This window comes from Misgurnus anguillicaudatus, chromosome 14 (genome assembly GCF_027580225.2).
Source record: "Misgurnus anguillicaudatus chromosome 14, ASM2758022v2, whole genome shotgun sequence".
NCBI classification, from domain to species: Eukaryota; Metazoa; Chordata; class Actinopteri; order Cypriniformes; family Cobitidae; genus Misgurnus; species Misgurnus anguillicaudatus.
The window spans coordinates 32,077,609-32,093,417 of NC_073350.2; the positions used below are offsets into that span (position 1 = coordinate 32,077,609).

Consider the following 15,809-nt stretch of genomic DNA (forward strand, 5'->3'; position numbering starts at 1 on the left):
GCTTATATATTAATAGCATAGCTTAGCATAATGCATTGAATCTGATTAGACCATTAGCATCGCACTAAAAAGTAACCAAAGAGTTTCGATATTTTTCCTATTTACAACTTGACTCTTCTGTAGTTACAACGTGTACTAAGACCGACGGAAAATTAAAAGTTGCGATTTTTTTAGGCAGATATGGCTAGGAACTATACTACATTCTGGCGTAATAATCAAGGACTTTGCTGCCACACCATGGCCCCAGCAGGCACTGCCTGAAAATAGTCCCCTTGGTAACTTTCAATAGCTGGGGACTACTTTCAGCTGCTGCGTAATATCACTACGTTTGCTGCCACCATGTTACATCAGCAAAGTCCTTGATTATTATGCCAGAATGAGAGTATAGTTCCTAGCCATATCTTAAGTTAAAAATATATTATTAGACCAAAAAAAGATTTGTGTCTGTTCATCTGTTTTTTCTTATTGCATAGCCTAAGTTATATATTTGCTTCGATAAAGGCATGTAGCATTAAATCAGAACAATGTCCCAACCAGAGAATCTAATAATAATAATAAAAAATAAAAATGTCCAAATATCAACCAATAAATCAGACTCTGCAATAGACTCACTAAACATAACTGCATCAAAATTAATGTCATCCGCAACAGGAATATCATCAACTACAGTAGAAGACCCAACAAGTGAGCTTATACAAACAACAAGTGTTTCTGAATTTTCACCATCATCTACCACAGAAGGAACGAGTACTTCAGAAGTTACCTCATCCACAACAGGAACATCATCAACTACAGTAGAAGACTCAATAAGTGAGTCGACACAAACCACAAGTGTTTCTGAATCAACACCATCACCTACCACAGAAGGATCGAGTACTTCAGAATTTACCTTATCCACAACAGGAATATCATCAACTACAGTAGAAGACTCAACAAGTGAGCAGACACAAACCACAAGTGTTTCTGAATCAACACCATCACCTACCACAGAAGTAATAAGTACTTCAGAAGTTACCTTATCCACAACAGGAATATCATCAACTACAGTAGAAGACTCAACAAGCGAGACGACACAAACCACAAGTGTTTCTGAATCAACACCATCACCTACCACAGAAGGAACGAGTACTTCAGAAGTTACCTTATCCACAACAGGAATATCATCAACTACAGTAGAAGACTCAACAAGTGAGTCTACACAAACCACAAGTGTTTCTGAATCAACACCATCACCTACCACAGAAGGAACGAGTACTTCAGAAGTTACGTCATCCACAACAGGAATATCATCAACTACAGTAGAAGACCCAACAAGTGAGCTTACACAAACAACAAGTGTTTCTGAATCAACACCATCACCTACCACAGAAGGAACGAGTACTTCAGAAGTTACGTCATCCACAACAGGAATATCAACAACTACAGTAGAAGACTCAATAAGTGAGTCGACACAAACCACAAGTGTTTCTGAATCTTCACCATCACCTACCACAGAAGTAATAAGTACTTCAGAAGTTACCTTATCCACAACAGGAATATCATCAACTACAGTAGAAGACTCAACAAGCGAGTCTACACAAACCACAAGTGTTTCTGAATCTTCATCATCACCTACCACAGAAGAAATGAGTACTTCTGAAGTTACCTTATCCACAACAGGAATATCATCAACTACAGTAGAAGACCCAACAAGCAAGCAGACACAAACCACAAGTGTTTCTGAATCTTCACACTCACCTACAACACACGTAATGAGTACTTCCGAAGATAGCTAATCCACAACAGGAAAATCATCAACTACAGTAGAAGACTCAACAAGTGAGCAGACACAAACCACAAGTGTTTCTGAATCAACACCATCACCTACCACAGAAGTAATAAGTACTTCAGAAGTTACCTTATCCACAACAGGAATATCATCAACTACAGCAGAAGACTCAACAAGTGACCAGACACAAACCACCAGTGTTTCTGAATCTTCACCATCACCTACCACAGAAGGATCGAGTACTTCAGAAGTTACCTTATCCACAACTGGAATATCATCAACTACAGTAGAAGACCCAACAAGCGAGACAACACAAACCACAAGTGTTTCTGAATCTTCACCATCACCTACCACAGAAGGATCGAGTACTTCAGAAGTTACCTCATCCACAACAGGAATATCATCAACTACAGTAGAAGACTCAACAAGCGAGACGACACAAACCACAAGTGTTTCTGAATCTTCACCATCACCTACCACAGAAGTAATAAGTACTTCAGAAGTTACCTTATCCACAACAGGAATATCATCAACTACAGTAGAAGACTCAACAAGCGAGTCTACACAAACCACAAGTGTTTCTGAATCTTCACCATCACCTACCACAGAAGTAATAAGTACTTCAGAAGTTACCTTATCCACAACAGGAATATCATCAACTACAGTAGAAGACTCAACAAGCGAGTCTACACAAACCACAAGTGTTTCTGAATCAACACCATCACCTACCACAGAAAGAACAAGTACTTCAGAAGTAACCTCATCCACAACAGGAATATCAACAACTACAGTAGAAGACTCAACAAGCAAGCAGACACAAACCACAAGTGTTTCTGAATCAACACTATCACCTACCACAGAAGAAACAAGTACTTCAGAAGTTACCTTATCCACAACAGGAATATCATCAACTACAGTAGAAGACTCAACAAGCGAGTCTACACAAACCACAAGTGTTTCTGAATCAACACCATCACCTACCACAGAAGGATCGAGTACTTCAGAAGTTACCTTATCCACAACAGGAATATCATCAACTACAGTAGAAGACTCAACAAGCGAGACGACACAAACCACAAGTGTTTCTGAATCAACACCATCACCTACCACAGAAGGATCGAGTACTTCAGAAGTTACCTCATCCACAACAGGAAAATCATCAACTACAGTAGAAGACTCAACAAGTGAGCAGACACAAACCACAAGTGTTTCTGAATCAACACCATCACCTACCACAGAAGTAATAAGTACTTCAGAAGTTACCTTATCCACAACAGGAATATCATTAACTACAGTAGAAGACTTAACAAGCGAGACGACACAAACCACAAGTGTTTCTGAATCAACACCATCACCTACCACAGAAGTAATAAGTACTTCAGAAGTTACCTTATCCACAACAGGAAAATCATCAACTACAGTAGAAGACTCAACAAGTGAGCAGACACAAACCACAAGTGTTTCTGAATCAACACCATCACTTACCACAGAAGGATCGAGTACTTCAGAAGTTACCTCATCCACAACAGGAATATCATCAACTACAGTAGAAGACCCAACAAGCGAGTCTACACAAACCACAAGTGTTTCTGAATCTTCACCATCACCTACCACAGAAGGAATGAGTACTTCAGAAGTTACCTTATCCACAACAGGAATATCATCAACTACAGTAGAAGACTCAACAAGCGAGTCTACACAAACCACAAGTGTTTCTGAATCAACACCATCACCTACCACAGAAGAAACAAGTACTTCAGAAGTTACCTCATCCACAACAGGAATATCATCAACTACAGTAGAAGACTCAACAAGTGACCAGACACAAACCACAAGTGTTTCTGAATCTTCACCATCACCTACCACAGAAGGATCGAGTACTTCAGAAGTTACCTCATCCACAACAGGAATATCATCAACTACAGTAGAAGACTCAACAAGTGACCAGACACAAACCACAAGTGTTTCTGAATCAACACCATCACCTACCACAGAAGGATCGAGTACTTCAGAAGTTACCTCATCCACAACAGGAATATCATCAACTACAGTAGAAGACTCAACAAGTGAGTCGACACAAACCACAAGTGTTTCTGAATCTTCACCATCACCTACCACAGAAGGAACGAGTACTTCAGAAGTTCCCCTATCCACAACAGGAATATCATCAACTACAGTAGAAGACTCAACAAGTGAGTCGACACAAACCACAAGTGTTTCTGAATCTTCACCATCACCTACCACAGAAGGAATGAGTACTTCAGAAGTTACCTTATCCACAACAGGAATATCATCAACTACAGTAGAAGACCCAACAAGCAAGCAGACACAAACCACAAGTGTTTCTGAATCTTCACCATCACCTACCACAGAAGGAATGAGTACTTCAGAAGTTACCTTATCCACAACAGGAATATCATCAACTACAGTAGAAGACTCAACAAGCGAGTCTACACAAACCACAAGTGTTTCTGAATCTTCACCATCACCTACCACAGAAGGAATGAGTACTTCAGAAGTTACCTTATCCACAACAGGAATATCATCAACTACAGTAGAAGACTCAACAAGCGAGACGACACAAACCACAAGTGTTTCTGAATCTTCACCATCACCTACCACAGAAGGATCGAGTACTTCAGAAGTTACCTTATCCACAACAGGAATATCATCAACTACAGTAGAAGACTCAACAAGTGAGCAGACACAAACCACAAGTGTTTCTGAATCTTCACCATCACCTACCACAGAAGGATCGAGTACTTCAGAAGTTACCTCATCCACAACAGGAATATCATCAACTACAGTAGAAGACTCAACAAGCGAGACGACACAAACCACAAGTGTTTCTGAATCTTCACCATCACCTACCACAGAAGTAATAAGTACTTCAGAAGTTACCTTATCCACAACAGGAATATCATCAACTACAGTAGAAGACTCAACAAGCGAGACGACACAAACCACAAGTGTTTCTGAATCTTCACCATCACCTACCACAGAAGGATCGAGTACTTCAGAAGTTACCTCATCCACAACAGGAATATCATCAACTACAGTAGAAGACTCAACAAGCGAGTCAACACAAACCACAAGTGTTTCTGAATCAACACCATCACCTACCACAGAAGGAACGAGTACTTCAGAAGTTACCTCATTCACAACAGTAATATCAACAACTACAGTAGAAGACTCAACAAGCAAGCAGACACAAACCACAAGTGTTTCTGAATCTTCACCATCACCTACCACAGAAGGAACGAGTACTTCAGAAGTTACCTTATCCACAACAGGAATATCATCAACTACAGTAGAAGGCTCAACAAGTGACCAGACACAAACCACAAGTGTTTCTGAATCTTCACCATCATCTACCACAGAAGGAATGAGTACTACAGAAGTTACCTCATCCACAACAGAAATATCAACAACTACAGTAGAAGACTCAATAAGTGAGTCGACACAAACAAGTGTTTCTGAATTTTCACCATCATCTACCACAGAAGGAATGAGTACTTCAGAAGTTACCTCATCCACAACAGAAATATCAACAACTACAGTAGAAGACTCAATAAGTGAGTCGACACAAACCACAAGTGTTTCTGAATCTTCACCATCACCTCGCACAGAAGGAATGAGCACTTCAGAAGTTACCTTATCCACGACAGGAATATCATCAACTACAGTAGAAGACTCAACAAGTGAGCAGACACAAACCACAAGTGTTTCTGAATCAACACCATCACCTACCACAGAAGGATCGAGTACTTCAGAAGTTACCTTATCCACAACAGGAATATCATCAACTACAGTAGAAGGCTCAACAAGTGACCAGACACAAACCACAAGTGTTTCTGAATCTTCACCATCACCTACCACAGAAGGAACGAGTACTTCAGAAGTTACCTTATCCACAACAGGAATATCATCAACTACAGTAGAAGACCCAACAAGTGAGTCGACACAAACCACAATTGCTTCAGACATTTCACCATCACCTACCACAGAAGGAATAAGTACTTCAGAAGTTACCTTATCCACAACAGGAATATCATCAACTACAGTAGAAGACTCAACAAGTGACCAGACACAAACCACAAGTGTTACTGAATCAACACCATCACCTACCACAGAAGGAAAGAGTACTTCAGAAGTTACCTTATCCACAACAGGAATATCATCAACTACAGTAGAAGACTCAATAAGTGAGTCGACACAAACCACAAGTGTTTCTGAATCAACACCATCACCTACCACAGAAGGATCGAGTACTTCAGAATTTACCTTATCCACAACAGAAACATCATCAACTACAGTAGAAGACTCAATAAGTGAGTCGACACAAACCACAAGTGTTTCTGAATCAACACCATCACCTACCAAAGAAGGAATGAGTACTTCAGAAGAAGTTACGTCATCCACAACAGGAATATCAACAACTACAGTAGAAGACTCAATAAGTGAGTCGACACAAACCACAAGTGTTTCTGAATCAACACCATCACCTACCACAGAAGGAATGAGTACTTCAGAAGTTACCTCATCCACAACAGGAATATCATCAACTACAGTAGAAGACTCAACAAGTGAGTCGACACAAACCACAAGTGTTTCTGAATCAACACCATCACCTACCACAAAAGGAACGAGTACTTTAGAAGTTACCTCATCCACAACAGGAATATTAACAACTACAGTAGAAGACTCAATAAGTGAGTCGACACAAACTACAAGTGTTTCTGGATCAACACCATCACCTACCACAGAAGGAACGAGTACTTCAGAAGTTACCTCATCCACAACAGGAATATCAAAAACTACTATAGAAGACTCAACAAGCGAGTCGACACAAACCACAAGTGTTTCTGAATCAACACCATCACCTACCACAGAAGGAATGAGTACTTCAGAAGTTACCTTATCCACAACAGGAATATCATCAACTACAGTAGAAGACTCAACAAGTGAGTCGACACAAACCACAAGTGTTTCTGAATCAACAACATCACCTACCACAGAAGGAATGTGTACTTCAGAAGTTACCTCATCCACAACTGGAATATCATCAACTACAGTAGAAGACTCAACAAGCGAGTCGACACAAACCACAAGTGTTTCTGAATCAACACCATCACCTACCACAGAAGAAACTAGTACTTCAGAAGTTACCTCATCTACAACAGGAATATCATCAACAACAGTAGAAGATTCAACAAGTGAGTCGACACAAACCACAAGTGTTTCTGAATCTTCACCATCACCTACCACAGAAGAAACTAGTACTTCAGAAGTTACCTCATCCACAACAGGAATATCATCAACTACAGTAGAAGACTCAACAAGTGACCAGACACAAACCACAAGTGTTTCTGAATCTTCACCATCACCTACCACAGAAGGAACGAGTACTTCAGAAGTTACCTTATCCACAACAGTAATATCATCAACTACAGTAGAAGACTCAACAAGTGAGTCGACACAAACCACAAGTGTTTCTGAATCTTCACCATCACCTACCACAGAAGGATCGAGTACTTCAGAAGTTACCTTATCCACAACAGGAATATCATCAACTACAGTAGAAGACTCAACAAGCGAGTCTACACAAACCACAAGTGTTTCTGAATCAACACCATCACCTACCACAGAAGGAATGAGTACTTCAGAAGTTACCTTATCCACAACAGGAATATCATCAACTACAATAGAAGACTCAATAAGTGACCAGACACAAACCACAAGTGTTTCTGAATCGACACCATCACCTACCACAGAAAAAACTAGTACTTCAGAAGTTACCTCATCCACAACAGGAATATCATCAACTACAGTAGAAGACTCAACAAGTGACCAGACACAAACCACAAGTGTTTCTGAATCTTCACCATCACCTACCACAGAAGAAACTAGTACTTCAGAAGTTACCTCATCCACAACAGGAATATCATCAACTACAGTAGAAGACTCAACAAGTGACCAGACACAAACCACAAGTGTTTCTGAATCTTCACCATCACCTACCACAGAAGAAACTAGTACTTCAGAAGTTACCTCATCCACAACAGGAATATCATCAACTACAGTAGAAGACTCAACAAGTGACCAGACACAAACCACAAGTGTTTCTGAATCTTCACCATCACCTACCACAGAAGAAACTAGTACTTCAGAAGTTACCTCATCCACAACAGGAATATCATCAACTACAGTAGAAGACTCAACAAGTGAGTCGACACAAACCACAAGTGTTTCTGAATCTTCACCATCACCTACCACAGAAGGAACGAGTACTTCAGAAGTTACCTCATCCACAACAGGAATATCATCAACTACAGTAGAAGACTCAACAAGTGACCAGACACAAACCACAAGTGTTTCTGAATCTTCACCATCACCTACCACAGAAGAAACTAGTACTTCAGAAGTTACCTCATCCACAACAGGAATATCATCAACTACAGTAGAAGACTCAACAAGCAAGCAGACACAAACCACAAGTGTTTCTGAATCTTCACCATCACCTACCACAGAAGGAAAGAGTACTTCAGAAGTTACCTCATCCACAACAGGAACATTATCAACTACAGTAGAAAACTCATCAAGCATGGAGACACAAACCACAGGCTCCTCTGAATCTTCACCATCATCTACGACAGAGGGAATAAGAACATCTAAAGTTACACTATTTACAGAAATATCAACTTTAATTTCAACAGTTCAAACGTGTGTATGTGACTGTAATGGTTCACCATGCTTCTTCAATCAGACAATTGGAAAATGTCAATGTCTGTGCAAACCCCCTACTTTCGGGGATAAATGCAATTTTGTAACTGGTTCTTCCCCAGCTGATTTATGTGAGTATTCATCATGTTATTATATGCAATTTGAATTCAAAAATTTAAATTTTGTTAAAATATTGAAATATTTCTAACATTTATACATATATATTTTAATCGCAGCTGGAAACACTCCCACAAGGAAGGCAAAGGTCTCTCTTAGACTTATGATGGACTTTCTTCCAGCGTATGGAAATGTAAATTCTCCTCAATACAAAAATCTAACTTCCATTTTAAAACGTGAGGTAAGTATTGTTACTTTTATTAAAAGAAAACTTTGTATGTTCTAAACACACACTTTAACTGTTTCAATGTTGTGTATTATTAAATATTTTTTTAAATGTCTCTGTATTTAATTTTATAACGTTGTCTAGAAGAGAAGATTCTTAATAGTTGTTTTATAAATTGTGAAAAGCCACCACTTTTTTAATTCCATGCATGCATCCAGTAACCTTATGACAAGAACTTAGATATTAAAGTCTCCTTTAATTCAATGTTTCCTTCATAAATGGATATATTAACACACCCCTACAAATTAGTTAGCCTGGTGTGCCACAGTGAAACATGCAATGTTATTGTGAAAAGCCTACTGTAAATCCTCACTTTTGTCCTTAAAATTCCCTGTGAACAGGACGTTGCAATCAACTTTATTTTTAAATTGTATAGTATTTTCAAGTGAAGGGTCATTTTACAGAAATGTAAGATTTATTTATTTTTTAAAACTTAAACCGCAATATTAGATTACCCTTTGAGTTTGTGTGTTTAAATAAATTACAGCTTAATTACAGACACAACTCTGGGGGACAACTGCTTTCATTACACATTTAATCATTTTATTCACAATTTTGGGTTTGTTTGCAATTTACATCATATATTTGATAGTTATGTCTACATCATTAGATTTTAAATTGTAGACCATTTTTGAGCTCAAAATAGAGCGCTTTCCCTCTACACGAGCACTGTGGTGCTTGGAATAAAAAAAAATAATAATGCCATATTGATGACTCAAGAATATATAATTGTTCAAGTAACATATTCTTTCACATTTCTTTTCTGTAAAGGCTAGGGACAGAAAAATTTACATTTCTATACAATGACCCTGAAACAGAAAATCACATGTGGGAAAATGAGGGGCGTGGCTTATGTTTTTTACTGTGAATCATCTGGATATATAAAGCAGGTGTTTCATTCAAAATGAAACTCATAAGTGATCGGTAGTAAATTTTCAGATTTTAATAAAAAAATAACAGATTTAAAAAAAATATATATATAATTAGGCTACCTACACAGGTAAATTGTTTATAATGAACACTGCAATATTCCATTAAATAATAAGAATTGTCTGTTTTGATTTCATAGGGGCTTTCACTCTTTCAGCGCCAGCGTTTATTTTTTTTATGGAGCCAGTCAGCACCAGCATTTATCATTATTTTCACAAAAATGTTTTATGCCTTATAGAAAATTTTCTACTTTAAATATATAAGCATACAATATACCAAATGAAAGAACAGACCCTCTGCTTAAAAAAAACTGTTTTGTCCTACCTTTATTACTTCTCTTTTTATCACCTCTCAAATATAGGTTTCTTTAAAAACACCAAATTTTGAGATAATTCCATTTTTGTGAAGGACTTTTGATAGAGATCAGATTTAGAGCGATCCTCAAAACATACACGGACATACAGCTGTTTGTCCTAGGGTGATTCTTCCGGGTTTATGATAGTGGATACTAGCAGTATTACGGATTGCCGGAAATACTCGTCATTGGCAGGGAAGCGTTTTTTCTTATTTGACGAGTTTTTCTGCTATTCCGGCTTTCCGCAATATCGTTATTATCAGTGAATTTGTAAATTACTTTTAGTATTTTGCTTCGCATCTAAATATGAAATAGGCTAATGTTGGTTGCGTGGCTACATGCAATATTTTAAATTTAAAATCACTGTAGGTTAAAGTATTATAAACAGTTTTCATAAATTCAATTGGTAACACTTTACAATAAGGTTGAATTTGTTTACATTAGTAAATTAATTAGCTAACTATACTTCTAGTATTTATTCATTGTAGTTTATGTTAATTTCAGCATATATTACTATATTGTTAAAATGAAAATGTGGAGCCTAACTGTTAACATTAATACACATAATGACCACAATGAATAACATAAATAACTGTATTAGCATTAACTAACATTACAAGGATAGTAAGTGCTAAAAAGCTATATTGATCATTGTTACTTCATGTTTGCAATTTAGGGCTGCAAAACAATTAATCGCAACTAATCGTTTGCAAAATAAAACTTTCTGTTTACATCATATATGTGTATACTGTGTATAATAATTATAAATATATCAACACACACAGATATAAGTACATTTTTATATTTATAAATAATTTATAGTATATACTTATAAATATTTGATATATAAATAGACTTTTTTTCTTAAAATTACATGCATGTGTGTGTATTTATATATACAGAATTGGCATTTATGTTTGCAAATACAACCTTATTGTAAAGTTACCACTAAATCTTACCTTAAAACTTACATCTGATGAATAAAATCCTTCCAAATTGTACTATTGAAAACTTTTATGCATTGCAATTTTACAAAAATGTTTTGTCTGCTATTTTCATTTATTTGTTTGTGTTTTTATTTATTATTTTGACAGATATCAATTCTCTGCATAAGAGCAGATGACCGAAACTTTAAAGATGTAAATATTACAAATATACGGTAAGATACTTTTCCAAAAAAACAACAACACTTCAGAAGCAAATCATATTATTACGGTAGGCACACTGTATGTATACATAATAATGCATTTTTTTCTCCAGGGAAGGAAGTGTTATTGCTGACAGTATTGCTGAATACAACTATCCCAACAATAACACACAAATTCAGTTTTTAAACAATGATCTGGAACGCACACTGAAAGACATCTTTAATCATTCAGAATCTTTTGAAAGTCTCTCTGCTGCTCTCGGCAATGTTTCCATTGAGAATCCAAATATTACCACGGAGACACCTGAAATATTTAGTAAGTAATCTTATAAAATGTTTATGTTTTTCACTGAAATATGAACATGATTATTTTCTATTTCAGATTAAATAAACTTTTTAAGTGAAGCTTCAGATGTTTTGTGTGATGTAATTAAAGCTCTTTAACATTTTTGTGTTTGTTGTGTGAGTAGATATTACAGATTTACAGGAATATGTGAATTGCACTGCGGGATTTGCAAACTTTACAGCGGAGCTTGAAGATGGTGAATGGGTATGTGTGGGACCGTGTGAAAAAGATCTGAATTACTGCAGTAAACGTGGTCAATGCTTAAATGGAATAAACGGATCACAATGCCAGTAAGTTCTGCAATGCACAAGAGTCAGTTCAGTTTAGTGATTGACATCATCACAGTTTCTCTCCTAAACTTTGTGTTATTGTCCAGGTGTGATCGATCAAACTTTGAGGAGTACTATGGAACCAACTGTGAGCTTTACCGCAGAGGAGCCGCTTTCTATGCTGCTCTGTTTGGGAGTTTAGCAGCTTTTATTGTGATTGTCATTGTTGTGGTTGTTGTGCTTCGGTTTAGAGCCAGCAGGTCAGTACAACTGCTTTTATTATTTATGTATTATTTCAATTATTTAAAGACCAAAAATCCTCAACTCATCAATCTCATTTCTGTTTGCTCACTAGCAACAACGTGTCATTCAAAAGAAAGTTGTCATTATTTGGTGACGTCTTCTTCGATTTTACATCACGAGGTATGTTTGCTTTTTGTTGCGTTGTTAAATGTGCATACATAACAACAACAACATAAAATACTGAACATTTTGACCCTTCTGTCACAGAACATGCAGCGGGGAGTACTTATAGACCTTTTCAAGAAAATGCACCTGTAGGGTAAGATGCAGTTAATGCAGATTTTTCATGGATTTAAATATTGTGAAAATCATATAAAAAAATCAAAGCCATACCTGAATCAGATTCAATTAATTAATTAGTCTAATTTTTCACTATTACTTGTTTAGTTTGGATATTTAATCACAATACTTTTTTTCTTCCACCACACATAGACCAGAGCAATATGATGTATGGATGTGAAGAGAGATGAAGAATATTTATCTGATGTTTTGGATAATGTCGACATTATAATCTCAGTGATGCATAATGCTTGCTTTTATTGAGCATTTTTTGAATTTCTGAAATTATTGTTTGGATTAAGCGAGCTCATCTACTAATTTTGCTATAGGTAAACAATAAAAAAACTGGACTTTTAGCTTATGACGACAGTAGATTAACATTTTGATAAACTCTGACTGTTAAATTTCTTTAAAAATAAAGAAATGTGCTACATGCAGGGGTGGGGTTTGACCTAAATTATTATTTTATTATTATTATCTTTTTATTTATTTACTTTCAGCTATTTTTAGATGTAGCTATAGTACATTAGCATGATATGTTTTTATTTTTGCAATGTTTGTATTTGTTGACAAATATTTATGTTTACATTGAAACATAATCTTGGAAATGTTTTTACATTGTAGAAAACTTTACATTGTTTTTGTCTTTTTTTCTTTTTTATTAAATTGGCTGTAAAAGTCATTTTAACTCATGATGACTTGCTGTAACTTATAAAAAAGTTAAAATTGCTTGAATGATATTATTGAGTTAAAATGTTTCCACTGATCACATAATGTTTTACAGTGTATGTACAGTACTAATATATTTTGCTTTACACAACTTGTTGCTACTAAATCATTTATTTGTTACAAAACAAAATAATTTTCTTGTCTTTATATGGAGTATAATATTAACATTTGTTCTTGTTTTCTTTTTTACTTGTATTATAAGTTATAAACAAATAGCTGTACTGAAACTACCATTAAACCTTTAAAATGTAAGCGGGGACTGGCTGTATTGATCTGTGTGATTTTCACAGTTATTGTAAGGCAAGAAGAACAGTTAAATGAAAACACTTGCAGTTACAGTCTATTGTGACTAGGGGGCACCAGTGATGCATTTATATTCATGTTAGTTCTCTCCTCATCATAGGTTTTTCATTACGTCATCACTTTTTTTGTGATGCTGCAAGTGGAACAGCACTTTTGTCTTGACCTTCAATATACCGAGGCATCTTTAAAGAATGATCATGAGTTTTACGCACGTCAGGTGACCTGTAAACGCATAATCATGGCTGTAGCATGGTACAAGTCCCCTTGGTAACTTTCAATAGTAGGGGACTATTTTGGGGGGTTGTGTAACATCATTCGCCTGCTGCTAATGAGCGCAATGCTAATGGTCTTATGCTAAAAGTGGTACCGCCAGACCCGGAGATTGGCTGAATGGATTCCAAAATGGTAAAAATCAAATGTTTGGGAGCTGGAAAAAGTGAAGTGTCCCTTTAAGTTAAAATGTCAAAATTTTAACCATTTGTACCATTTCTTCTGAGAGTGTAGGCTTAGATAGGATCACTTTGTCAGACTGACATTAATGCTCTTTGAAATTTGCGTCTTCAACAAAAAATAAAACATCGCTGACCAAACAAACCTTAAAGAAAGACCACACATGCATCCATAAGGAAACATAAATCAGAATGCTAATGTCACCTCATCCCCCCGTTTTCACAATCACTGATGGCACAAGATTAATGTGGCATATTGGCTTTACTCATTGTACTGTATATCCACACCTTAATTACTCATTCTAGTACATTAAAAAATATTACTGTATAAAAATAAAGCAACATAAATGCTGAATATTTTCCCCACAGAAGCTATGGTAACTTTGAATCACATTTCAGATCAAGGACTCATCACATCAAGTTGTGAAAGTTTATCATTCATGCTTTGATGACATGATCTGAAGCAATATTTACCAGCATGTCCATAACCGAATTACTGCTGTAAAAGTCCTCATAAATAAAAGTAAAAGCCGAACTGTTTAAATAAAGTTTTATAAAAATAATAAAGTCAAAATTGGTGAGGCCAAAGTCTTGAATTGACCATAACTTGGAAAGATATGGTTATTACACAAATACACCCATTTAAATAGTTCTTATATGAGAGTCGGAAAAGTTATTTATAGTTCAATGAAATGTGACCATGGTGTAGTTGATGATTTTATGACCAGGGTGAAGCTACATCTTTTCCTTTACCAGCAGTTCAGGTTTTAAGAGGACTTGAATCCGAATAAATAAATTTGCAACTGGTCAGTATTTTGACCAAAAAAAAAAACTTTAAATGAATCCAGCTTGAATGAAATATTATGGAAAGCAAAAGAAAATGAATAATCTTTTTACCTAAATTTGAGTATGGATTTGTAAAAAAAAATCTTACTGCTGAAGGGTGAAAAGCAGAAATATATTCTGGGTAGAGCTGTGTTTCCCAATCTTGGTCCTCGGGTACCCCTTCCAGAAAATTTTAGATGTCTCCTTTTTTAAGTCCAGAATGGTTAAAGGACAAGTTCGGTATTTTACACTTAAAGCCCTGTTTTCAAATTGTTTATGATGAAATAGAACGGTTTATGAAATAAAGCGATTCTTGTGTGAGCATATCAGTGAAATCCCCTGACCACTCGGTGAGTTTCACGTCTTTGTAAACGAAAGTTTAATGCATTTTAGGAAGGATTGTTCCAGTGCACCTCTACACACACTGCAGAGGTGGGAAGCGACAGAACAAACCCCCGAAAACTCTCGGGGCAACTGCACACGTCCAAATTTCAGTCAAAACCGCTCCATCTCATCACAAACAATCCGAAAACAGGGCCCCAAGTGCAAAACACCGAACTAGTCTTTTAACATGTTTCCCTAACAAAGTTGATGAGTTAAATCAGGTGTGTTAGATAAGGAGACATCTAAAACGTTCTGGTATGGGGTACTCAAGAACCAGGATTGGGAAATCATATCCATAAGGAATGAGGAAACATAAATCAGAATCCCAATGTTACCTCACCCCCCAGTTTTCACAATCACTGATGGCACAAGATTAATGTGCATCACGTGTCTTGTCAAAATAAATACCTGCTGCAGATGCGTCTAAAGGGTTTATGATAAAAGAGATGCACGCGTTTGCCAGATACTCGCATAATCTCATGCGTAATCAGAGTTTACGGTTAAGGAAGTGTCTTGCGTGTATTTTGTGAACGTGAGCGTCTCTTTCATCATAAACGGTTTTGACACATGTGCAGCAGGCACTTATTTTGACAAGA

The 15,809-nt window shown here is 36.5% G+C and overlaps 1 protein-coding gene across 1 annotated transcript; it reads left to right on the forward strand.

Annotated features, from left to right (window-relative positions):
• The first annotated feature begins 1,751 nt into the window (after positions 1 to 1,751).
• On the forward strand, positions 1,752 to 13,445 carry LOC129428125 (uncharacterized). The gene is made up of 10 exons (XM_073876435.1): positions 1,752 to 1,755; positions 1,912 to 8,622; positions 8,728 to 8,849; positions 11,274 to 11,338; positions 11,440 to 11,642; positions 11,797 to 11,962; positions 12,049 to 12,201; positions 12,297 to 12,364; positions 12,452 to 12,503; positions 12,677 to 13,445. Exons 1-10 carry the CDS (start codon positions 1,752 to 1,754, stop codon positions 12,702 to 12,704), a joined length of 7,572 nt encoding a protein of 2,523 aa, XP_073732536.1. The 3' UTR covers positions 12,705 to 13,445.
• Positions 13,446 to 15,809: the final 2,364 nt, after the last annotated feature.